Genomic DNA, 26,603 nt, shown 5'->3' on the forward strand with positions numbered 1-26,603 from the left:
CAGCAAGCAAGGCTTTCATCTGTGTAGTGCTGAGCTCACTGCTCAGCATGGCTATTTCCCGCCGCGACGCTGGACTTGTAAGGTGCCTGAAAAAGAAATCATCCTGGCCGGGGTCGGTGTCATGCTCCGGAGATCTACAGCCTTCCTATCTCCCTCTCCCTTCTACCTGCGGCTCTCTTCGGCAACAACGATCGACACAAGCTTCTGGCGTCGGGGCCTACCCTCTGCGAGTCCCGCTTGTTTCAACTTCCTTTTTCCACAAAGGCGGGACTCGTAGAGGGAAGGCCTCGATGTCGGCAGCTTGTCTTGATCACCGCTGCTGACGAGTTGCTTAAGAGAGCCGCGGAGCAGGGGGGTGTTGCCAGGTGCAGGTAGAAGGGAGAGGGCCAGATGCAGGACTCGTGGGTGAGGGAGGAAAAGAGAGAGGGGAGGGAAACAAAAGGAAATATTTCATACTGGGCTGGGCCGGAGTGGAGGGAGGGTGGAAAGATTCTAGCTACAGGGTGCAGTAACAAAGGAAAAGGGGAGAAAGCTGAAAATGGAGATAGTGACACAAAGAAGAGAAAGGGTAAGCAGGACCTACTGAATAAGGATAGAGATACAGAGGGGACATGAAGAGGAGGTGAAATAGAGACATAGAAGTAATGCTGAAAAAGGGAGGGAGATAAAGACATTGAAAGGGCAAATGGTGAACATGGGGTAAAGACAAAGACAGAGACAAATGAAGATTCTGAAAAAGTGGTGAGATAGGGATATAGGTGAGATGGACACAAAGAAGGGTGATGCTGGAAAATAGGTGGAATGGTAATTCTGACAGACACAGAAGGGAAATGCTGGATCAAGGAGAGATGGGGCTCAGGCTGGATGGAATGAGGAGAAATGCCTTGTTGGCCTGGAACTTCCTCTCCTACGTCAGAATTGACGTCAGGGAGCAGAATGCTGGTCAGCGCAACACTTCTGCAGGGAAAGCTTGGGACGGCGGTGGCTTGGGGGCTGTTCCCCGATTGCGGTGGCAACAAACCGAGTGGCTTGGGGGAGGGCACGGAGACAGAAAGAAGGGGGAACAGGGAGACAGAAAGAAAAAGTTGGGGGAGAGAATGAGGTCTGGAGGAGAGGAAACATACAGGAGGCTGAAAGAAAGGAAGAAAGATTGGATGCACAGTCAGAAGAAGAAAGTGCAACCAGAGACTCATAGAAATCACCAAATAGCAAAGGTAGGAAAAATGATTTTATTTTCAATTTAGTGATCCTGTATATAGCATTAAGATAAGAAACAATATATGCAGTGTTAGATTTGTTTTATAATGGTTTTGCGGCTCCAAGTTTTTTTTTCTTTTCGTAAACGGGTCCAAGTGGCTCTTTATGTCTTAAAGGTTGCAGACCCCTGCTCTAGGGTATACATATTCAGGGCTTCCAGTCTCTCCTCATACGTCTTCTGGCGCAAGCCTCCTATCATTTTCGTCGCCCTCCTCTGGACCTTCTCAAGTCTTCTTACGTCTTTCGCCAGATATGGTTTCCAAAACTGAACACAATACTCCAAGTGGGGCCTCACCAATGACCTGTACAGGGGCATCAACACCTTCTTCCTTCTACTGACTACGCCTCTCTTTATACAGCCCAGCATCCATCTGGCAGTAGCCACTGCCTTGTCACACTGTTTTTTCGCCTTTAGATCTTCGGACACTATCACCCCAAGGTCTCTCTCCCCGTCCGTGCATATCAGCTTCTCTCCTCCCAGCATATACGGTTCCTTCCTATTATTAATCCCCAAATGCATTACTCTGCATTTCTTTGCATTGAATTTTAGTTGCCAGGCATTAGACCATTCCTCTAACTTTTGCAGATCCTTTTTCATATTTTCCACTCCCTCTTCGGTGTCTACTCTGTTACAAATCTTGGTATCATCTGCAAAAAGGCACACTTTTCCTTCTAACCCTTCAGCAATGTCACTCACATACATGTTGAACAGGATTGGCCCCAGCACCGAACCCTGAGGGACTCCACTAGTCACCTTTCCTTCCTCTGAGCGACTTCCATTAACCACCACCCTCTGGCGTCTGTCCGACAGCCAGTTTCTGACCCAGTTCACCACTTTGGGTCCTAACTTCAGCCCTTCAAGTTTGTTCAACAACCTCCTATGAGGAACTGTATCAAAGGCTTTGCTGAAATCCAAGTAAATTACATTTAGCATATGTCCTTGATCCAGCTCTCTGGTCACCCAATCAAAAAATTCAATCAGGTTCGTTTGGCACGATTTACCTTTTGTAAAGCCATGTTGCCTCGGATCCTGTAACCCATTAGATTCAAGGAAGTACACTATCCTTTCTTTCAGCAACACTTCCATTATTTTTCCAACAACTGAAGTGAGGCTCACAGGCCTGTAGTTTCCTGCTTCATCCCTGTGACCACTTTTATGAATAGGGACCACATCCGCTCTCCTCCAATCCCCAGGAATCACTCCCGTCTCCAGAGATTTGTTGAATAAGTCTTTAATAGGACTTGCCAGAACCTCTCTGAGCTCCCTTAGTATCCTGGGATGGATCCCGTCTGGTCCCATCGCTTTGTCCACCTTCAGTTTTTCAAGTTGCTCATAAACATCCTCCTCAGTGAACAGCGCCGAATCTACTCCATTTTCTCGTGTAACTTTGCCAGACAATCTCGGTCCTTCTCCAGGATTTTCTTCTGTGAACACAGAACAGAAGTATTTGTTTAGCACATTTGCTTTCTCCTCATCACTCTCCACATATTTGTTCCCAGCATCTTTTAGCTTAACAATTCCATTTTTTATCTTCCTCCTTTCACTAATATATCTGAAAAAAATTTTATCTCCCTTTTTTACATTTTTAGCCATTTGTTCTTCCGCCTGTGCCTTCGCCAAACGTATCTCTCTCTTGGCTTCTTTCAGTTTCACCCTGTAGTCCTTTCTGCTCTCCTCTTCTTGGGTTTTTTTATATTTCATGAACGCCAACTCTTTCGCCTTTATTTTCTCAGCCACTAGGTTGGAGAACCATATCGGCTTCCTTTTTCTCTTGTTTTTATTGATCTTCTTCACATAAAGGTCCGTAGCCATTTTTATTGCTCCTTTCAGCTTAGACCACTGTCTTTCCACTTCTCTTATGTCCTCCCATCCTCTTTCTTTAGGTACTTTCCCATTGCATTAAAGTCCGTACGTTTGAAATCTTGGACTTTAAGTATCATGCGGCCGCTCTCCACTTTAGCCGTTATATCAAACCAAACCGTTTGATGATCGCTACTACCCAGGTGAGCACCCACTCGAACATTAGAGATACTCTCTCCATTTGTGAGGACCAGATCCAATATCGCTTTTTCCCTTGTGGGTTCCGTCACCATTTGTCTGAGCAGAGCCTCTTGAAAGGCATCCACAATCTCCCTACTTCTTTCCGATTCCGCAGACGGAACATTCCAGTCCGCATCCGGCAGGTTGAAATCTCCCAACAGCAGAACCTCCTCTTTCTTTCCAAACTTTTGGATATCCACAATCTGATCCTTATCAATTTGATGCGATTGAGTCGGAGGTCTGTAGACTACACCCACGTAGATAGAAGTTCCATCTTCTCTTTTCAGAGCAATCCATATCGCTTCTTCCTCTCCCCAGGTCCCTTGCAATTCGGTCGCTTAGATATTGATCTTTACATAGAGAGCTACTCCTCCACCTTTACGACCATCTCTGTCCTTCCTAAAAAGATTATATCCCGGTATGTTTGCATCCCATCCATGTGATTCACTGAACCATGTCTCTGTGATAGCAACAATATCTAGATCTACCTCTAATATCAGGGCTTGCAGATCATGAACTTTGTTGCTTAGACTGCGAGCATTTGTGGTCATCGCTTTCCAGCTATTTTTCAGCGATTAATCTCCTTTTTCGTATGGATTTTTGTGTTGTTCCTGCGTCGAAGGCTATGATCTGTTGTAGTGCTGCCCGATTAAGGAAAAAATGTCAATTCGATTCAGCCTATTGAATTACTTTTTTGATTAGATTTTCCTGCCCAATTGGGTGGGGGTTTCTTTTTTTTCCAAACATCCTGGTGGGTTTATTTTATATACTAGTATATAAAACATATACCACTTAATATGGGAAATACACTACCTAAGCATCTGCCTTGAAAGGGTACAAGCCTCCACGAAGAGACTTTCCTGAGCAGAGAAGGCTCAGAAGCCATGGGTTAAGGAGAACCCCAGGGGAAGCAGAGAAGACTGGACAGATGCCTTAATGTCCTTTGGCTACTGGCCCTGACACAGTGGACTTAAAACGTTGTCCATGAAACGCTGGCTGCGTCGGCCATTGCAGTCCCTGACTTCTCCCGGTGCCGCTTTATTGCGGTCCGGCAAGTCGGTGCGTAAGACCCGGCACATTGATCCCTCGACACCGGACTCCCGGGATCTAAGTTCCCAGGTTAAAGATCCTGATCTCTGGGGCGACTCTGAAGAGCCCCTGTTATCTGAAGATGAGGTTTCCTCAGGTGAAGAGGACCCTTCTGTACAGGATCCTTCTTCTAAACCAGACCATTCCTCCTTCACGACTTTTCTAAAGGAGATGTGCGAGTCTCTTTCAATTCCTTTGGAGGCTGAATCCAAAAAAATCCAAGGCATTCCTTGATGCTTTGGACTTTGATCAGCCTCCAAAGGATTTTCTTAAATTACCCCTCCATGATATTGAGGGAAACTTTCTATAAAAATCTAGAGACTCCATTGACCATCCCAGGGGCTCCTCGAAAATTGGATTCTTTATACAAAGTCATCCCCATACCTGGCTTTGATAAACCCCAGCTCCCGCATGAATCCTTATTGGTGGAGTCCACTCTCAAAGTCTGCGGGAGCTAGCGTCTATGCCTCAGTCCCTCCTGGCAGAGAATGAAAGGCCATGGATAAATTTGGCAAGAGGTTGTACCAAAATGCTATGCTGGCCAATAGATCGGGTAATTATGCCTTTCATTTTTCCTTTTATCTGAAGCACCTGATTCAAAACTTTAGCTTCTTTTGAAAAATACTTACCTGACCGCAAACGCTCTGCTTTTTGTCACTGTTCTTCCTCTCTTCTCCATCTTCGGAAGTTCATGATACGTTCAATCTATGACACATTTGAACTTACCTCAAGGGCTACGGCAATATCTGTCGCCATGCGCCGTCTGGCTTGGCTGAGAGTCTCGGAGCTTGATGTCAACCATCAAGATCGCCTGGCTAATGCTCCATGCCTAGGAGATGAACTGTTTGACTCTCTTGATTCCACCACACAAAAATTGTCAGCGCATGAGACTTACTGGGATACTCTTCTCAAAACCAAGAAGACTCCACCTGCCCGGCCTTTTTGGCAACAATCAGCCTATCAGTGACGTTACGCTGCTAGACCCTTACCATCGGCTCCTCAACAACCTAGACACCAGCGTCAGCAGCAACGTCAACCACCTCGTACGCAACAGCAGCAGCAGGTGAAACCTCCTGCACCACAGAGGTCCACTCAGCCCTTTTGACTCCATTCTCCAGGGCCTAGCCAGTATTCTACCATCCGCCCTTCGGCCTCAACCCATAGGAGGACGTCTTTCTCTGTTCATCTGCCGTTGGGAGATCATCACTTCGGACCAGTGGGTTCTCAACATCATCCGCCACGGCTATTCTCTCAACTTTCAGACTCTTCCCATCCAAAGTCCTCCAAAAGAGTCTGCTTTGAACACTCCTCAGTCCTCCCTCCTCCTTCAGGAGGTACAATCCCTTCTTCTTCTGAACGCCATAGAGGAAGTCCCTCTAGATCAGAAGGGGCAGGGATTCTACTCCAGCTATTTTCTGGTCCCCCCAAAAAACCGGACCAGACCAATATTAGATCTTCGCGATCTCAACAAATGCTTGGTCAAAGAAAAGTTCAAAATGCTTTCTCTGGCCACTCTTTATTCACGCCTCACTCAGGGCGCCTGGCTATGCTCCCTCGAGCTCAAGGAGGCATACACTCACATTCCGGTCAATCTGACCTCCAGACAGTATCGCCGCTTCATGATCAATCGCCGCCATTACCAGTACAAGGTGTTACCCTTCGGTCTTGCCTCCTCTCCCAGGGTATTCACAAAGTGTCTCATAGTGGTGGCAGCCTTTCTACGCTCCCACCATCTTCAAGTCTTCCCTTATTTGGATGACTGGTTAATCAAGGCTCCTTCATCTCAGGAAGTACTTCTTGCCATCAATCAGACCATCCTATTTCTCCAACTTCTGGGTTTCGAGATCAGTCTACCCAAGTCACATCTCATCCCCACTCAGCGGCTTCAGTTCATCGGAGCATTCTTAGACACGGTCCTCATGCGGGCGTTTCTTCCATCCAACTGCCTTCAGACTTATTCATCTCTGTCAGCAGGTGCTTCCACTGCCTTCCATCTCGGCAAAGCAAATGATACTCTTGGGTCACATGGCCTCGACAGTTCATGTCACCCCCCCCTTGCACGTCTTCACCTGCGCACTCCTTAATGGACCCTAGCTACCCAGTGGTCCCAGGCGAAGGATCCTTGCTCTCGACACATATCTGTGACATCATCTCTTCGTCAATCTCTACAATGGTGGTTGAAATCTTACAATCTATCCAGAGGCCTTCTGTTCCATCTACCTCCTCACCATCTTGTCATCACCACCAACGCCTCCCCCTATGCCTGGGGAGCTCACTTGAACGAATTCCAAACTCAGGGCCTTTGGACCGTCCAGGAAAAGAAACATCACATCAACTTCCTGGAACTCAGAGCGATGTTTTATGCCCTCAAGGCTTTCCAGCATCTCTTTCCTCAAGTTCTCCTACTTTGCACAGACAATCCAGTTGCCGTGTACTCCATCAACAAACAGGGTGGGACGGGCTCTCGCCTGTTGTGTCAGGAGGCTCAAAAGATTTGGTCTTGGGCGACAGCTCACCATATATTCCTGAAGGCTGTCTACATTCAGGGAGAATAGAATTCCTTAGCGGACAATCTCAGCAGAATTCTCCAACCCCACGAATGGACTCTCGATCCCATGACTCTTCAGTCCATTCTCGATCAATGGGGCACTCCTCAAGTGGACCTTTTTGCAGCTCCGCACAATCATCAACTCCCCCACTTTTGCTCCAGACTCTTCTCCCCTCATCGTCTAGCAGCAGATGCGTTTCTCCTAGATTGGACCAACCTATTCCTTTACGCATTTCCTCCTCTACCTCTCATGTTGTGGACTCTATTCAAGCTCAAGAGGGAACAAGCCACCATGATTCTCATAGCTCCCCGGTGGCCCAGGCAACATTGGTTCTCCCTTCTACTTCAACTCAGTTCCAGGGAGCCCATACTTCTACCACTGTTTCCTTCTCTGCTTACTCAGCACCAACAGTCTCTGCTTTATCCCAACCTCCACTCTCTGCACCTGACAGCTTGGTATCTCTCGGGCTGACCTTGGCTCATTCATTTCTTTCTCAGCCTGTCCGCTCTATTCTTGCTGCTTCCAGGAAGCCGGCCACTCATAGAAACATAGAATATGACGGCAGAAAAGGGCTGCAGCCCATCAAGTCTGCCCACGCTAATGACCCACCCCCAGACTTCACCCGGCTAGAGATCCCACATACATATCCCATTTCTTTTTAAAATCGAGCACGCTGCTGGTGTTAATCACCTGCAATGGAAGTTCATTCCAATGATCGACTACCCTTTTGGTGAAGAAATACTTCCTGGCGTCGCCATGAAATTGCCCGCCTTTGATTTTCAGCGGATGACCTCTTGTGGTTGAAGGTCCTTTAAGAAAGAAGATATCGTCTTCCACCTCGATGCGGCCCGTGATATATTTAAAAGTCTCAATCATGTCTCCCCTCTCTCTACGTTCCTCGAGCGAGTATAGCTGCAGTTTATTTAGTCTTCCCTCATATGGGAGGTTCTTGAGTCCCGAGACCATCCTGGTGGTCATTCGCTGAACCGACTCGATTCTCCGCACATCTTTTTGATAATGTGGTCTCCAGAATTGAACACAGTATTCAAGATGAGGTCTCACCATGGATCTGTACAGGGGCATTATGACTTCGGGCCTCCGGCTGACGAAACCTCTACGGATGCATCCCACCATTTGTCTAGCCTTGGATGCAGCTTACTCCACCTGCTTGACAGTTTTCATGTCTGCACTAATGATTACTCCCAAATCACGTTCTGCCTTAGTCCTAGCTAAGGTCTCACCATTCAGAGTGTAAGTTCTGCATGGGTTTTTGCTGCCAAGGTGCATGACCTTACATTTTTTGGCATTAAAGCCCAGCTGCCAAGTCGAGGACCAATGTTCCAATAAGAGCAGGTCCTGCTCCATACTGTTGGGTAAGGTGCTGTTATCTACTATGTTGCATAGTTTGGTGTCGTTGGCGAATAGGGTTATTTTACCTTGAAGCCCTTGAGTCAGGTCTCTTATGTATATGTTGAAAAGGATCGGTCCCAAGACTGATCCCTGTGGCCACTCTTCAATGCTATCGGCAGAAGTGGACCCAGTTTTCTTCCTGGTGCCTTCTATATCCTCATAATCCAACTTCGCTAGCAGTAGAACTAGTATTGGATTATCCCCTTTCTTTGTCTACTTCTGGACTCAAATCTACTTCTATCAGAGTCCACCTCAGTGCCATTACTGCTTTTCATGAGCCAGTTCACGGAAAACCTCTTATGCTCATCCCTTGGTATCCAGATTCATGCGGGGTCTTTTTAATGTGAAACCACCTCTCAAGTCCCCTCCTGTGGTCTGGGATCTTAATGTAGTTCTTTCCGCCTTAATGAAACCTCCTTTTGAACCATTGGCTACAACTCATTTCAAATTTCTCACTTGGAAAGTGGTCTTCCTTATTGCTCTCACCTCTGCCAGGAGGGTCAGTGAGTTGCATGCACTAGTTGCTGATCTACCTTTCACAGTCTTTCATCATGACAAGGTGGTTCTACGTACACATCCAAAGTTTCTTCCTAAGGTTGTCTCTGATTTTCATCTTAACCAATCCATTGTCCTGCCTGTTTTCTTTCCGAAACCTCATTCTCATCCTGGAGAACAGGCCTTGCATACTTTGGACTGTAAGCGTGCTTTGGCTTACTATCTAGAGCGCACTAAGCCTCACAGATCATCTTCCCAACTCTTTTTGTCCTTTGATCCTAATAGGATGGGATATCCTGTTTCTAAACGTACGTTATCTAATTGGCTTGCTGCTTGCATTTCCTTTTGTTATGCTCAGACCGGACTGCCACTGGAAGGTTCTGTCACGGCCCATAAGGTTAGAGCTATGGCAGCGTCTGTAGCTTTCCTCAGATCCACTCCTATTGAGGAAATCTGCAAGGCTGCTACTTGGTCCTCAGTTCATACTTTCACATCTCATTATTGTCTGGATGCTTTCTCCAGACGGGATGGACACTTCGGCCAATCTGTTTTACAAAATCTATTTTCCTAATGGCCAACCTTCCCTCCATCCCTCTTTTTGTTAGCTTGGAGGTCACCCATCAGTCAATATGCTGCCTGCTTGTCCTGGGATAAAGCACAGTTACTTACCGTAACAGGTGTTATCCAGGGACAGCAGGCAGATAGTCTTGTGTCCCACCCACCTCCCCGGGTTGGCTTCATAGCTGGCTTATCCTAACTTGGGACCGCGCGCCTCCGTCGGGCGGGAAGGCACTCGCGCATGCGCAGTGCGGCCTAACTAGAACTTTCTAAGTTCTTAGAGTGCAATCACTCTAAAATTGTCCATACCGGGGCTCCGTCGGTGCCATCACCCATCAGTCAAGAATATCTGCCTGCTGGAGAGGAAGTGACGTCATCGAAAAGCATGGCCGCTTAATTTTCGAGCTCCGGAGGGGCTCGATATTGTCGGTATAATCAAACATCTCTACAGCTCAGTGGGAGTTCAGTAGCAGGTGCATAACACTTGTGAATGGATGGCGAGCAGGAAAAAGCTGGCGAAATTTCAATATTCGGGCGCAGTGAGTGTGAATACGAGGTCGCACGCTCTGGAGTCTCTGTCGGCCTCTGCTAAGATGGTGCAGCAATTAGGGCCTAAACAAGTAGTAGCCTCTCAGGCTGGCGCCGAATCGAGAGACAAATTACTGGAAGGGAATTTGGAGAGATGGTTCCGGGAACTTAAGGAAGAAATGGTGGGGCTACGCTCGGATGTTCGAGTGGCTCTAGCGGAGATATGCTCGGAGGTGAGCGAGCTGGGCACTCGGGTGACGGCAACCGAGAGCCGCTTGACTCAAGTGGAATCCACAGTACAGGAATGTTCCACAGATCTGCACGTGGCGGTATCCCAGCTAGATGAATTGCGGAGTCAAGTGGAGGACTTAGAAAATCGATCGCGGCGCCATAATTTGCGCTTTAAGGGTTTTCCGGATACAGAACAATATAAAGATGCAAGAACAGTGATTCAGGATTTTTGTACCGACCTGCTGCGAGAAGAAGATCAGGAGGACAGGAGTCTTATAGTTTTGCAACGGGCTCATCGGAGTCTAGGACCAGCTCGGGGCACGGCCAATAGAGACATCATAGCTTGCTTTGGAGACTTCCCGCTCAAGGAACGGATCCTTCAGGCAGCAAGGCGGCACCCTAACTTCACGTGGCAAGGAGTAGCGGTGGGGGTATATCAGGACCTGGCTGCTGTGACCCTTCAAAAACGCCGTGCTTTAAAAGAAGTAAACTTATGCGGGCCGAGGGCTATCGTTATCGCTGGCTCTTTCCATTTGGATTGTTAATTACAGTGAACGGGAAACATCGCCGGGTGGATTCCTTGGCAGATGCATGGATTGCACTAAAGGACTTGGGATGCCGATTGCCAGTGGACAGTCGCGACCGTAGCTTGACAGGGACGGTGGATGAAATCGGTACCAGGGACTTGGGAGTTATCCCTGAGATTCCTCAGCCATCCACATCAGGCACCTGAACTGTTTGACTGTTCTTGGAATTGACTGTTCCTGTTCTGATTCCATTCTATATTTCTCTGATACAGAATGAGTGTGTGCTCCCTGTTGTAGATTTGAAATCCTATGGGATGTCTGGGGCGGGAGGCAGCCTGCCTATGCTTGGCTCTCCTGATGAGAACTTGTTGAATATTACTTATTTACTTTTTATAGCTTTAATACTTGGATTGCATGTTGTGTTAGCTGAATGGAGAGTGATAAGGGATGGTTGGTGTGGAGGGTAGGGCGACTTGTATGTTTGGAGTGTGACAGCCACCTTTATGGGCGAGCCTTTTTGTTTTGATCTACATTTCCTGTAATGGAGGTGTCCGAATAGGGCAGTCATTGACTGTCCAGTTTGGGGGAATGATCGGCTATCCTTCCCATTGTATCGTTTTTCTTGGTTCTTCATGCCTAATATGGCAGGCTCTTTTAGAAGTTAAGTTTATCGTTATAACATGCCTCAAACTGACTCCTTTAGCTTGGGAGTTGGTTCTTAACTAGTCTGTCTAGTACTGTGATGTTTAACTTAACAGGACACCTGCATATGTTTTTCTTTCAATGTGAGACTGGATTGCATTCTAACCATGTTTTATTACAATTCCAGTTCTGAGAGAGTATGTAAGTTTACTGAATACAGAGTTATGCTGGGGGGGGGGGGGGATGAATGCATGAACGGCTTGTGTGACTGTAGAGACTATGTAAGCAATCAAAATGAGCCTCTTTGAAATGACGTACATTTCTCATAATGGCTGATTCCAAATTGGGTAAATCGGCTAACTGGAGGGGGGTGGGAGGGGAATGGCTAGACGGAGGGAGCAAACCAGGCAGTACGTAGGGGATAAGGAACCGGAGATTCTCATTGGATCCTGGAATGTCAATGGGCTAAATAGTCCTGGTAAAAGGAGCATGGTGTTTCGGGAATTAACACGTATGAAATGGGATATCTGTCTGTTACAAGAGACACATTTGAGACCCTGAGATGTTGGTCCCCTTCAAAGACCACAATTCGATTTGATCTGGACACATCAAGGTGAGAGTGCTACTAAACGGGCGGGAGGGCTGGCCATTCTGGTGCGAAAAGGGTTGGGCCTTCAGGTGGATCACATATATCGGGACAAGAAAGGGCGCTGCTTGGCCTTACAGGGAGTGTTGCAGGGTTATCCGCTGACAATTATTAATATTTACGGGCCATGCTCTGCTCAGGTTGCCTTTTTTAAGGGCCTTCAATCTAACTTGAGATCTTTCGTTAGAGGGGCTGTCTACCTGGGGGGTGACTTTAATGTTCCACCAAACCCGGTATTGGACCACTTGGGCGGGGGGCGTAAATCCCTGAATAGTCCTGCTAATAAGGCGCTAGGCAAATTGATGACTTCATTAGGCTTAGTGGACTGTTGGCGCCTACTTCATGGATCCCAGAAATCGTTTACATTTTACTCTCATGCTCAAAATACCTATACTAGGCTGGATGGGTTGTGGATTCATCGAAATCAGATGGGTGGGATCTCCAGAGCTGAAATAGAGCCGATACATGTTTCTGATCATGCACCTGTCTGGGTGGCCTGCACTGGTATGCTGGATCAGGGAGGGCGCAGATACTGGAGGCTTAATGAGTTTCTTTTGGGCTCCCCGGCAGTGCACGCAGCGATGGAACATACGATAACAGACTATTTAGCACAGAATGATAACGGGGAGGTTACCAACGCAGTATTATGGGATGCCCTAAAAGCAGTGGTTCGTGGGGAACTTATCAAATGGGGGGCTAGATTCAAACGAAAAAGAACCCAGAGATTCCTCCAGTTGCGTCAGAGGTTGTCATTGCTGGAACGAACCCATCAAGAATCACGGGAGACACAGGTATTAACCCAGTTACAGAGGGTGCGAGATGAATTATACCAACTCCAGGTAGACGAAATTGACAGGATGCGAGCACGTTTCCGACTTCAAATTTATGAACATAGCAATAAGGCTGGGGCTCAATTGAATAGATATATCAAAATTAAGCAGAATAGGGCCACTATAACACGGATACGGGGAGTACAGAGGGGGGATATAAAGGTGGTGGACTCGGAGATCAGACGGGAGTTTTTGGCATTTTATTCTAAACTATATAGTACACCGGACCCGGTAGATCAGGAAGCTCAGGCTGCTTTTCTTGACTCCATCCCTTTGCCGCGATTATCAGACTCGGACCAAGCTTATTTACAGGAACCAGTTACAGTGGCGGAAATTTTGGGAGTGATTAAGAAGTTGAAGAATGGGAAATCACCGGGACTGGACGGGTACACTGGCTGTTTTTATAAACAATTTTCAGGGCAGTTAGGGCCACTTCTGGCGCGAGAGGTGAATGGGATTCCACAGGGATCCAGTCTTCCGAATACAATGGGGGAGGCTGGTGTTACTATACTTTTAAAACCAGGGAGGGATTCCTTGTTATGCGGGTCCTACCGACCTATTTCACTGCTGAACTTAGATGCAAAAATCTTGGCTAAAGTGCTTGCTTTGCGCCATCAATAATTCACCAGGATCAAGCGGGATTTATACAGTGTAGACAGGTGAGCGATAATATTAGGCAGACCCTTAATCTGCTATGGGGAGCGGGACTTCGGTCAGATAAATTGGTTTTGATGTCAGTAGACGCGGACAAGGCCTTTGATAGGGTTCTATGGGAATTTCTTTGGGAAGTGATGGACCGCATGGGATTGGGTCAGACTTTTACAGCATGGATTCGGGCTCTTTATAATGACCCGCGGGCTTGTCTACGTATTAATCTTATACCGATTTTTTTTCTATTTGTAGAGGGACCAGACAAGGGTGCCCGCTTTCACCTCTATTGTTTGCTCTTTCTATAGAACCTTTGGCGTTGAGCATTCGGAATCATCCGGATTTATGTGGAATTGTGATGAATGGGGTTGAACACCGGGTAGCGCTGTTCGCGGATGATATTTTACTCTATGTGGGACGGCCTGAAGTTTCTATTCCGCATCTATTGCAACTCTTTAAGTCGTATGGGGGAATCTCTGGGTTCCAAATCAATCTGGATAAAACGGAAGTTTTGAATTTGACTCTCACGCCTACAGAAGTGGAGAACATTCGGGGTGGTTTTCCTTTTAGATGGGCAACTCATGGCCTTAAATATCTAGGCATTTATATCCCCAAAGATATAACCTTGCTTTCTGAGAAGAACTATCAGCCCCTTTATCGTCGAATTAGAGCTGATTTGCAAAGGTGGCATGGCCTTTGGTTATCATGGTGGGGCAGGATCGCCCTTGTAAAAATGAATGTGCTTTCAAGGCTGTTGTTCCTGTTCCAGACATTACCAGTGCGGGTCCCAGCTCGGGGGCTAGGGAAGGAATTGCGCAGTTTTATTTGGCAACGAAAGTCTCCTAGGTTATCCCAAACTTTGCTGTGGGCGGCTAGAACTGAGGGTGGGAGGGGACTTCTGAATCTGGAATGGTATTATCACTCAGCTCAGATGAAATTGATTCTCGATTGGGATCTGGGAGAACATAAAGCGGGGTTCTGCTAGAACAGACCTCGGGGGACAGACTGTGGATCCAAAGTATACCTAATCCCTTTGTGCAACATTTGGCTCCGTTGTGGAACCAAGCTCAAGCACAGTTGGGTAATGGAGCACTGATTTCTTCCTTGGCTCCGATACAATTTGAACCTCAATTTCAGGTTGGGAGTGATAATAGGGTTTTTCATAGGTGGGCCCAGAGAGGATTGAGGGTTTTTCGAGATTTGTTGGGGACTTCCGGGATCTTACCCTTTGCCATGCTCCAGCAGAAATTTAACTTACCAGACCGGGACTATTTGGCCTATTTCCAGATCAGGCATTTTTTGCAGGCTCAGGGTTGGGGGAACGCCTTTGAGCATTGAGCAGGAATCTTTTGAGAATCTCTGGTTGTTGCTTCGACAGGTGCCCCGACCCCTATCGGTGTTGTACCAATACTGGAGAGGACATTCATCTGTTCAATTCTCCTTTCAGAAGCACTGGGAGCGAGATCTTGAGTTTTCCTTTACTACTGCGCACTGGGAAGTTATCTGCAGGGAGGTATACCGGGCTTCTACTTGTGCTTTGGTTCAAGAAAATGCTTACAAAGTACTCACTAGATGGTATTATACTCCTGAGCGGTCACACAAAATGTTTCCTGGGGTATCTGCTACCTGTTGACGATGTGGGATAAACGAGGGATCTTTTCTACACATTTGGTGGGCTTGTGTGGTTCTTGGTCCATTTTGGAAGGCTGTGGCAAGTACTTTGACCACCCTGCTTGGAGATCCGGTAGATGTGTCTCCTCAGTCGTGCCTTCTGGGGCTCTATAATGAAAGAGAACATCCTTGGCAGACTAAATTACTACGTTGGGGTCTAGCTGCTGCCAAATGTCTCATAGCTAATCACTGGAAAAATACTGTGGCTCCCTCATTATCTGACTGGACAACTAGATTTTTGTCTATTGGGAGGATGGAGATGGCGGTGGCTACTCGTCATAAGTTCCTGACCCAATCAGTAACTTGGATCAAAATAAGAGACCTATTGGATTCTTTGTAGGGTATCCTTGGCTACTTCTGCCTGGTTTGCTCATTGGATGGTGTGAGGGGTTCTGAGGGGTGGGTTTTACTGGGGGTAAGGAGCTGGGGATGTGTGCGATGAGGGGGGGAAGGGGTGGGAGGGGGGGAAGGGGCGCAATTTGTATGGTGTAAGTGCATTTTTCTGTTATGAGCCTTATTAGCAGTTGTTGGCTATGCTATTGATGTGACTGAAGAATGCTGTTCAATGTTAGATGTACAATTTGAAAAATTGAAATAAAAATTTAAATATTAAAAAAAAAAAAGAATATCTGCCTGCTGTCCCTGGATAACACCTGTCACGGTAAATAACTGTGCTTTTTGTCAGCCTATATTCTTTCTGGGAAACTGTCTCCCATTTCTGTCAAGGCGCATTCTACCAAGAGTGTGGCTTCTTCGTGGGCTGAAGCTACAGCTGTCTCCCCTGAGATCTACTGGGTGACAACGTGGTCCTCTCTACACATTTTTACCAAGCTTTAGAGAGTGGATGTGTTGGCGAGATAGGGCTCTGCCTTTTGGATCCTTGGTCTTCCAGGCTGGCACAGGAAGCCAGCACGCCCTATCTTTTTGCGGACTGCTTTTGCACAGCCCATCTGTCTAGAAGTCTCGCCTATTGCACTGGAAAAAGATGATGTACTTCCTGGGAAGCTCTTTTCCAGTAGATAGGTGAGAGATTCTAGACTCCTGCACCTGCCTACTGTTTTTCTGTTTCTGCTTCTCTAAGTTGTTTCTTGGATGCCTGCCAGCCCTTGGGGGCTGGGAAGTATACTGTGTATATGTGGGTTTTTTTTGTTTTTTTTTCTGCGGGAGTAGTTTGCTTTCCTTGGTGGCCTTTGGCTGTTTACAGTTGATGCTCTAATGTTACTTCTTGAGCAGAACGGTGGTTGCTGAATTTGATTTCTAAAGGTTTCTCTACTTCACGTTTTAGTGGCTCTCTGTGCTTGGGTTCTAACTGTATGTGGCGCTAAGAAGCCCAGTGAAGTACAGCAGAGGAACATAGAAAAAATAGTGGATTCCTTCTGCAGATGGCACATGACCATGGAGACACAACCCATCTGGCTAGAATGTCTCACCTATCTACTGGAAGAAAGCTTACCAGGGTAAGTACATAATCTTTTTGTGGTCGTCTTCTTTCATTGAGAAATGCAACAAATTAAACTGTTGTACATAAAGTTTATGAGCAGATCTCGGGATATAATGTAAGCTATCATGTAGAATGTGTCAGTGAGACAGAATAAATTAATGCAATTATGGCTCTAACCCTGTAAGTTTGTTCATATATAGCTGTAAATATCAATTCTGATTTCTTGATGATGTTTAAAAAAAATTTTTCCTAGAAGGGCGTTACATTCCTCCTCATTTAAGAAACAAAGAAGCTTCAAGACATGGTAAATATAAATATTTTAAAATTTGAAATAAAACAATTTTTTCCTCTAAATTCACATAGCTTGGTCATGAGATGTCATGGTGCAGAAGACTAGTTGAGTATCCAACTGGATTGATAAGTGTTAAAGTGAGTCTGAAAGAAGGAAAAGGGGCCTTTTTACCTTGACTCTCTTGGTCTGCTACAATAAGCAGTACTTGCCTGAAAATAAAATTAAGGCTAGTATTGTGTTAAATAGATTTTATATGGCTAATCAAGAAAGCATGGGACAGGGATTTCTTAGAGGCGGCAATGGTGGATGCTTTGGGCAGACTGGATGGGCCTTATATTTCATTTGTTTCTATGCTCTTCCCATGGATCTAAGAAGGTAGTGTACTAGTACATAGTTGTTTTGTGTAGTTATACTGCTAATTTGTGAACTGCAAAAAAGTTTTCATAAAGTGAATTCCATTTCATCTTGCTAAGCAGGTCAGACCAATGGGTTGAGTCTACTCTGCATGTGGAGGCAGAGATACTGAACTATTTTTGGTTTTTTTCAAGACAAGCAGGACAGTATATTTTCAAGTCTGAGTAATGTCATGAGATGCAGCCCTTGGTAGAGATACTCCCCAGTGTTCTAGAAGCCTTAGGGACCATCGGTACACATGTGTGCATGTTCCCATGTGCCACTGGGAAGCATGCTGTTTGTAGTTTCTTCCTCGCATCCTTTTTTGCCTGGCACTTTTTTGGCAAGTAACCAGTTCTTGCCTGTTTTATCCTTCTCACATGGGTCCAGGTTTCTATTCTTCCCAGACTCTTATTTACACTAGTTTCCTTTTTTATTTATTTATTTATTTATCCCAGGACAAGCAGGCAGCATATTCTCATGTGGGTGGCATCATTCTCGGAGCCCTGGTACGGACAGCTGCAAAAGTGCACCGGCACTTTAAGCACTTTAGAAAGTGTGCGACTGACCACATTGCCCATGTGCAAGTGCCTTCTGCCCGACGTAAGCACGTGGCTTCTTAGTTCTTAGTTTCCGTGGAGCTAAGAAGTTGCATTTTTGAACTTTCTTTTTTCCTAAAATCTTTATTCATTTTTCATCTTATAACAAGTGCACAATATTACATCATAATTTTATACACATCACTTGAATGTCTTTCTATTATCTTAAATACATAAATTAATTCCCTCCCCACCCACCCTTCCCACAAATATAATCATAAATCTCATATAAATATTACATTTTTGAACTTTCATTCTCTTGCCTTGTCTTTCCGCTTGCGTGTTTATTTACTATTCTTTTTTTTTTTTTTTCATATCCGCTTCGTGGCCTCCGTTCTCGCCTCAGCTTTTCGTTTTTGATTTGGCTGAGGTGGTTTTTCTGTCGTCTCGTCGTTAACAGGGTTTAAGAAGTGCAGCAGGTGCCAAAGGACAATTCTGTGACCGACTCTCACAGCTGGTGCATTCAGTGCCTCGGACAGGAACATCACATTGACACTTGCGTTCGTTGTTCCACTCTTAAACGCACTATAAAATGCGGCTGCCTTCAACAACAGCAATTGTTCGGTGCTGGCATGGAAGGGGAGGAATTTATACATCCATCAATATCCAAGTCATCGGCATCGAAGGCACTGACCATCCTCAGATGCACCGGCATTGACCCAGGCATTGCAGCCTCTTGCTCCTTCTGGTAAGCCAGCGAAAATCACCAGCTTCTCAGGTGGGGTTGCAGGCCACTAAGGCATTGAGTACAGTCATGTCAACCAAGCAAAAACCCCTTATGCAACATTTCCAAATCCAGAGGTGCATTGACATCTGAATCATCCACTTCAGAATGAGTCACGACACCAATGGTACCAGCATCGAAGCCACAGGTACCAGTGTCCACTTTAAGAGAGCTGTTTGAAGCTTTCTTTCGTGTGGAGTATGGGGATATATTTAAAATATTTACCTCAATACCGACTCTGCCGGTACCAGCACCATCCCAAGCTAAGTATAACCAACTAGGGTTAAGGGTTTCTTTAGTGGATGTTTGAATTCCTAAAGTTATGCACTGACACATGAAATAGTGAGTTAAAGTAAAAAATCACAGAAAACATTAAAGTTAAAAAATAAGGATTTTTTGACCGGTGATAGCCTGCTATCAGCTGACTTATCAAAGACAAGTTCTAATTATAAGCACCTGTGGGCGCTTGAGGTCTTTTCTCCCCTTCTAAAGAACCTGCGATACTAATCCAGAAGAACTTTAATTCAAATGAACATAAAACAGTACCGACCACAGCGTCCTAAATTAACCCATATCCAGTAGGGCTATTGGTCTATGACATTATTTTGAAGGATAGTGGTTACCATCACTGTCATCAATGCATTCTTCTGGTTCTCAGCACCAGTCATCGTTCAGATATGCATCAAAGCATCGTGCCTCCAGTCATTGTTCCAGTTCGTCGAGACACCATTCTTCTCCTAGACAACCTCAATTGAGCAAATGTTTTCGCAAATCAAAGCATATTTCTCCTAAGTGTTCAAAGAAACGCAAGCATCGTACACCATTTCATTCTCCAGACCAGTACGGTCACAAAAGGCAAATCTTACCCGACAACCAACCCTTCAGCAATGTTATTTATAAAAATATTAAAGAACAGAACCTTGAGGCACACCACTGGTAAACATCCCTTTTCTCAGAGAGATCTCCATTGATCACTACCCTCTGTCGCCTTCCACTCAACCAGTTCTGGACGCAGCTCATCACTTTGGGACCCATCCAAGGGCATTCAGTTTATTTATTAGATGTTTTTGTAGATACAACACATCCAGCGCACATCCTCTACCCAGTTCTCTGGTCACACAGTCAAAGAAATTGATCAGGTTTGTCTGAAAAGACCTACCTTTAGTGAATCCATGGTGCTTCTGGTCCTGTAATCCACAGGATTTCAGAAACTTCTCCATTCTCTGTTTTTAAGTGTTTCCATTAATTTGCTTTCCACAAAAGTCAGACTTACCAGCTACTCAGGATTTTATAGACTTTAATCATACCTCTCTCCTTGGCCATCTCTTTTCCAAGCTGAAGAAACCTAACCTCTTTAGTGAGGACATCTGTAAAGCAGCTACCTGGTCCTCCATGCATACAATCACTTACCACTACTGTTTGGAGAACCATTTCAGATGGGGTAGTCTGTTCGTCCAAGCAGTTCTACAAAATGTATTCTCTATTTAAATGCTAGCTTCCCTCCAAACCTTATCCTGGGAGTCCTGGAAGCTAGGGAGTCCCATGTGTGAGAATATGCTCTAGCAGGTGTTCTGAGGATTGAAGATAAATATTCTCACAACCCTCCCACTTCCCCTAGTTGGCTTCTTAACTCTCTTATTTTTTTTAAAATTATTTTTATTTTTGCTGAACTAATGGTCATTGGAGGGAATGCACCTATAGGCAGTCTTGAGACTTAATTGAAAGTGATAGTACACTTTTGCACTGCTCTTTCCAGACTCTGTGGATGACTTCACCCACATGTGAATATCTGCCTGCTGTCCTCAAATAACACATGTTACAGGTACTATAAGCAACTGCTTTCTACTTGCTTACAGTGGTTTTGCTTGATGTAAGTTTAAGTGCAGGAGGTTCAGTTGCACTCATTTCTTTTTTTTTTTTTTTTAAATTCTTTATTCATTTTAAACCTTATAACAAGTGCACAAAATTACTTCCCTAGCAACAGCAGCAGATGAATCCAGAGACCAATGGGATAGCTCACATCTACCAGCAGGCGGAGATAGAGAAACTGATTAACAGGTGGTCTTATTGGCTGGCACTCCTCCTGTCTCATCAGTAATCTCTATCTCCCAGCAGGAAAAGGTCGCTATTCAACTAGCTCCTGAATTCTGGCTGTGGCTGGAACTTTATTTTCTCCTGTTGAGGTTTCTCTTCAGTGAGACGGTCATTCTGTTTCTCCTGTTGAGATTTCTCTTCAGTGAGCTGGCAATGCTATTTCTCCTGTTGAGATTTTTCTCTTCAGTGAGACAGGGGTGTCCGGCTGAATGGTGCCGGCTTTAGAGGTTACACTTGGGCCCCCCCCCTTGTCCCTGCCTCACCCTCCCTCCATTGCTAGAGGGTCTGACTGGGTCTCAAATTTTTTCTTCTTTCCCTTCTCTGTAAAAAAAAAAAAAAAAAAAGAGACCACAGTTATTACATTCTGCCATGCTTTTGCTGCAAACTGGCTTCAACCGGCCCTAACAACAAGCTGTGAGTATGTCTGGCTTTTACAGTTGTTTGAACTTCAGGTTCTGTTTGGGAGTCTTAGTACTGTGGGTTCGGTCATCATACATTTAAGGTATGGATATTTTATTGAGGCTAAGTTTTATGACTAGAAATCCATGGAGGGAGCCGGGACTTCCCGCCCTTTGCATGCACGCGCTTTGTTTCCTTGTTGGTTACAGCGCAGCAGTAGCGATGCGATTTCATGCTCGTACTTGTTCTCTTTGTTGGGTTTCAGTGCAGCAGTAGTCCTGTTTATTCTGAGGCTCTCTTTCATCAGTGTTTGTCACAGCCATGTGCAGCTGATTGTGCAGGTGCCGGTTTATAGCAGTGCGCATGAGATGGGATATGTTTTTTTCCGGCGCTGTGGGCCGTTGTTCTGGTTATTCCCCGAGTCTGATTTTCTTTCTATGCAAGCCGCGGCAGGATAAATTTTGCGGGGCTCGAATCCGACTATGTTTCTAGGAGCGTTGATGCAGCGGCCACGTGTCAGCGAGAATCAGGCGTGCGCACGGGTCTCCGGCGATGGCGGGAGAGCTGCAGCGTTCCGGTAGTTTGTTTCCAGCTGACTTTGGTCAGGGTATGCCGGGGCTTCTCTCCTTTCCGGTTCAGACAAGTTGTATGTGTTTCACCAGCTTTGGGACAAGCTTGGGCAGCTTTATATGTCTGTGTTCCTGCTGTACTCCCTTGAAGGAAGCTGCTTGTTTAATCGGACTCTGGGGTTAGCACTCAAGGGGTTTACCAGAGAGACTCTGACCTGTGCTAGGTCACCCAGTCTCGGTTTGTCTCCGGACTGGGGCGACATACGGCAACTCACGGCACAGTGAGATCAGCAGTAAGATAGTGCCCTGTATTTCACACAGGTATCTCATTGTCTCTCTTGGGGTCCCTGCAGATTGAGTCTTTGTCTATTGGTAACTGTCCTTGTTTGGGCCTCTGTGCTGAGCTGCATGTGTCTAGTAGTGGCACAGGATATTTATGCCTAAAGGTAGTACAAGCAGTTTCCAAGTTCGGGCTGTCTCTATGGGCATAATGACACTGCGCATATTCCTGTGGCCAGGACTCTTTCTCTATTTCTGAGGGGGCCTGGACTTCAGATTTCCATGCTTATCCCGCTGGTTTCTCCTGTCACCATTTTCTCATGGCACATGCTAGACGGGCCCCCCAACCAGACAGAAAAGGCTATACAGCTCCTTTTAACCAGGAGCCAGTTACCTATTCTATCAAACCCATGGAGGATCACGCACTATGTGGCTGTTAGCCTCATCCCTGAAGCTCTCATTAACGATGTGAGCTTTGTCTGATACCTGTAAGGAGGCTGTTGTTTTCCACGGGGCGGTAGATGCAGCATCTTGATTGAGTCTAGTACGTATTCACTTTAAAGGACATACGTATTTCGCTCATGTTGCATGGGGTTAGTACTGTTTTCATGGTTCCAGTATATTCCTCTTTACATTGTGAACCTTGATTTTTCCTAGGAGAATCTTCTTGCAGATCCTACAGTCTTATTCTGCCATTCCCTGACCTTCTGCACTTCATTCTGAGGGAATCTTGACTTCTTCCAATGACTCTTCAGGCTTTCTCATGAGGGAGAAGACACTATAATGTCAGGTCAGAGGGCTGTGAAGATTTTTCAGGATGCTTGCATCTTTGCATTCTCCTCAGGTTTTCCAGTTAGTTCTTGTGAGTCTCTATGTTTTGTGTTTCCCTTTTCAGTGTTACTGGTCCTCAGGACGGTTCTTGTAGTTCTTCGGGAACTAAGGGACGTTGTTCCACTTACCGCATGGTGCCCGAGATAGGGGGCATTGGGCAGGCTGGATCCCATTCTGCTGAATTAGTTTCTCGGGGTTACACATTTCTGCAGACAACCTGGGAGTATATTTACATTTTCTCTATGGACTCCGAATCGGCACTTGGTTTGCCTGCCTCTCTTGGAGCGGTGCTTTCGGTTTTGGCACATGCCATTTTGCCTACCCAAGGCTTCATGAACGTTTTAGGTGATGTGGGCGGTGGTACCGTTTTGGCGCTACCAGGCGATTCATCTAATTTCTTCTTGACTGCCTGCTTGATTCGGACGACTTCCAGTCGGGCCATTTGACTGACATGAAAAGGGTGATATCTTTTCCTCAGTTCTTTACACGTACATCTTTGTTTTTTTTTTTTTTTTTTAATCTTTATTCCTTTTTATTTCTTTCAACAAGTGTACAATATTATTACAATTAATTCACATAACTCACTTGACATTCTTAAACAATATTATTATACATGTTTTAATACCCCCATCCACCTCCCATCCCTTCCCATATCAACAAAATATTTCATCCAAACTTATACATACTTGTACATCCCTCTTTCATAATACAATTAATCTTACATTAAATCTGTCCCTCCCCCCCACCCTTTCTTCCTCAAACTCTTTATTCATTTTATTATATAAAGTAATGCACAACAATATATATCTCATCATAGTACATATATCCCCTTATATTTCATAACAACATATTTCCAATAAATTTACCCTCTTTCCTTTTCTATTCATACCTATATACCATGTTTCTTATATCCATTAATCAGTTGAAATATACCGCTAGCTAACTAAATTATCCTATCCCCCCCACCCCACCCCATTTCTATAAATTATCCCCTAAGGAAAAAGAATAAATCTTAATCATTATAATAATCAATTAATGGCCTCCACACCTCTTGAAACCTTTTAAAATACCCCCTTTGTACTGCAAGAAATCTTTCCATCTTGTACATATGACAAACTGAGTTCCACCAGAAACTACAATTCAGTCTAGAACAGTCTTTCCAATTAGTTGTTATTTGCTGAATTCCCACACCAGTAAGAATCATCAATAATTTATTGTTTGCTGCAGATATTTGGCATTTGGCCCTCATACACATTCCAAAAACCACTGTGTCATAGGATAATGCCACATGACTCTCCATTAATATGTTGACTTGATCCCAGATTGATACCCAAAATGCCTGAATACATGGACAATAAAATAAAAGATGGTCTAAAGTTCCAACTTCAATTTTACAATGCCAGCATCTATTAGACTTAGAGCAATCTAATTTTTGTAATCTAGTAGGGGTCCAGAATGCTCTATGCAACAAAAAGAACCATGTTTGCCTAATAGATGCTGACATCGTACCTTTAATTATCCCAGGACAAGCAGGCAGGTATTCTCACTAGTGGGTGATGTCATCAGACAGAGCCCCGGTACGGACGTCTCACAAGCACGTGTTGCTTGTAGAAACTTAAAGTTTCTAGATGCCCGCACCGCGCATGCGCCGGTGCCTTCCTACCCGGAGATCCGGGCGTGTCTCCTCAGTTCTTTCTTTTCCGCGGAGCTGAGAAGTTCAACTTCTTCATGCGCTAGCTGAATTCAGTTAAATTTGCCTTCCTTGTCCGCGTTTTCGTTTTCTTTTAATTACAGTTAACAGTTCTTTTCTTTTTCAGTAAAAAAAAAAAAAAAAAAGAAGATTATTTCCTCCGGCGGGTCGAACGGGCCGGCCACGTGGCTCAGGCCCACTGGCTTCGACCTAGCGGCGGAGATTTTCCGGCCTATGTCCCGGCCAATCACCGGGTTTAAAAAGTGCAGCAAGTGCCAACGCGCGATTTCACTCACGGACCCTCACTGGCGCTGTTTGCAGTGTTTGGGCCCTGACCACATCCCGAAATCGTGCGGGCCTTGCTCTACCCTTACGGCACGCTCATTCAAGCGGCGTTGCCTATTGTGGGAATCGATGTTCAAGATGGACGCAGCTAAGGATCCCTCAGCCTCCACTTCATCTGATACCTCCCCGGTTCGGGCGAAACCGGCATCGACCACTCCTGCATCGAGTGTGGTGAAACCGGCATCGCTCACCCCGACACCATCCACGAGCTCGACGTCGGTGCCTGCCCCGGTCTCCTCGGTTCAGGTACCTCTTCCTTCCACAGTGCCACCAATGGTCATCAAAGTGCCGAAAGCTACTAAGCAGAAGCACTCGGCCTCGAAGGAGCGCGATGTCCGTGCAGGAGGACCCCCTTTCGGTGCGGATCCCTCCTTATCGGCTTCGCTACGGTCCGTGCTGGAAGCTCAATTCGTTGAGCTCATGCAGACCATCGGACCCGGGCTCATCGCTGCCATACAGGGTGACCTCCCGGTACCGGTCCAAAGGGGCGGTCCGCCCCCTCCCCCTCCCCCGCACCGTTCGACCTCGACAACCGACGAGGACGAACGGGGGAGGGCGGCGATGCCCACGCGGCAAGCCTCGCTTACCGATATGCCGCCATTAGAACCCATTACGCCTCCGCGCCAACATGGGACCAGACCTCCGATCGATACTCGAAGCCCTGGGCATAGTCAGGAAGAGTTCTTCCGTACTCCTTACCAGACTTGGGTAGCATCGCAAGAAACCGCATCGCAAACCCAGTTGCGATCCACTGCTTCCAGCCCTATCCACTTGGGGGCCTCGGGAGACCATGCGATGCACAGACGATCCCGATCCCCGTCCCGCCACCGAGACGGGCACCGATCGAGACACTCATCCTGGCACTCCTCACGCCATTCGGAGGTGTCACCGCAGAAAAAACTGCAACGTAGGGGATACTCCTCATCAGAGGTGTCCCCCCCGAGGGGCCCGGAGTACGAGGAGACACTGGTGCCCGATTCTCCTTGTCACTCCCCGATGTCCACGGACCTGGAGGCCTCCTCCTCCTCCAGCCCGTCCCACAGACCGACGCTGGCGGAACAATTGTCCTTCTCATCATTCCTCCGACAAATGGCGGAGGATCTGGATGTGACCCTTGACACGGGCTCCCGATACTCCAAAGAGTATCTGGACACCATGCATTTACCTAACCCGCCAACGGAGTCGCTTCGGCTCCCCTTGCATAAATTACTGGACCAGACCTTCATGCAGTGCTTCGAAACGCCGTATTCCATACCGGCGATCCCCAGCAAACTCGATGCTCGATACCGCATCGTGCACCATAAAGGGTTCGAGGGCCCTCAACTCTCCCACCAATCCCTACTGGTCGAGTCCTCCCTTAAACGCTCTCATCCCTCCCAGGTCTACGCCTCTGTACCGCCGGGCCGAGAGGGGAGAACGATGGACAAATTTGGTAGAAAATTCTACCAAAACTCCATGATGGCGTCACGGGTGCTAAACTACAACTTCTTTTTCTCTTCCTATCTGGAGTTCTTCTTGCCGGTGCTCCGCAAGTTCACTCCGTTCATAGACAACCAAGCTCGATTCGAGTTCGAGGAAGTGGTAGCCTTCCTCTCCCAATTACGCCTCCAGCTGATGCAATCCTCCTTCGATGCATTCGAACTCTCGGCACGCGCCGCCGCAAGCGCGGTAGCTATGCGTCGCCTAGCATGGCTCCGTACTATCGATATGGATCCCAACCTACAGGACAGACTCGCCAACGTACCATGTGCTGGAGCCGACCTGTTCGATGAGTCTATCGAAACTGTTACCAAGAAGCTGTCGGATCATGAAAAATCCTTTCAAT

The 26,603-nt window shown here is 46.3% G+C and overlaps 1 protein-coding gene across 13 annotated transcripts in view; it reads left to right on the forward strand.

The window, feature by feature from the left end:
* DDX3X (DEAD-box helicase 3 X-linked) overlaps positions 1–26,603 on the forward strand; it is a 215,681-nt gene that overhangs the window by 43,793 nt on the left and 145,285 nt on the right. For 6 of the 13 annotated variants that reach the window (XM_033947566.1, XM_033947571.1, XM_033947577.1 and 3 more), the window contains exon 3: positions 16,817–16,867. The exons of 2 other annotated variants lie outside the window; for them this stretch is intronic. In XM_033947566.1, the coding sequence (XP_033803457.1) occupies positions 16,817–16,867 (51 nt within the window). The remainder of the gene's footprint in view (positions 1–16,816; positions 16,868–26,603) is intronic. 5 more of the 13 variants (XM_033947568.1, XM_033947573.1, XM_033947567.1 and 2 more) reach the window with 1 other exon arrangement.

Source organism: Geotrypetes seraphini, chromosome 6 (assembly GCF_902459505.1).
Source record: "Geotrypetes seraphini chromosome 6, aGeoSer1.1, whole genome shotgun sequence".
NCBI classification, from domain to species: domain Eukaryota; kingdom Metazoa; phylum Chordata; class Amphibia; order Gymnophiona; family Dermophiidae; genus Geotrypetes; species Geotrypetes seraphini.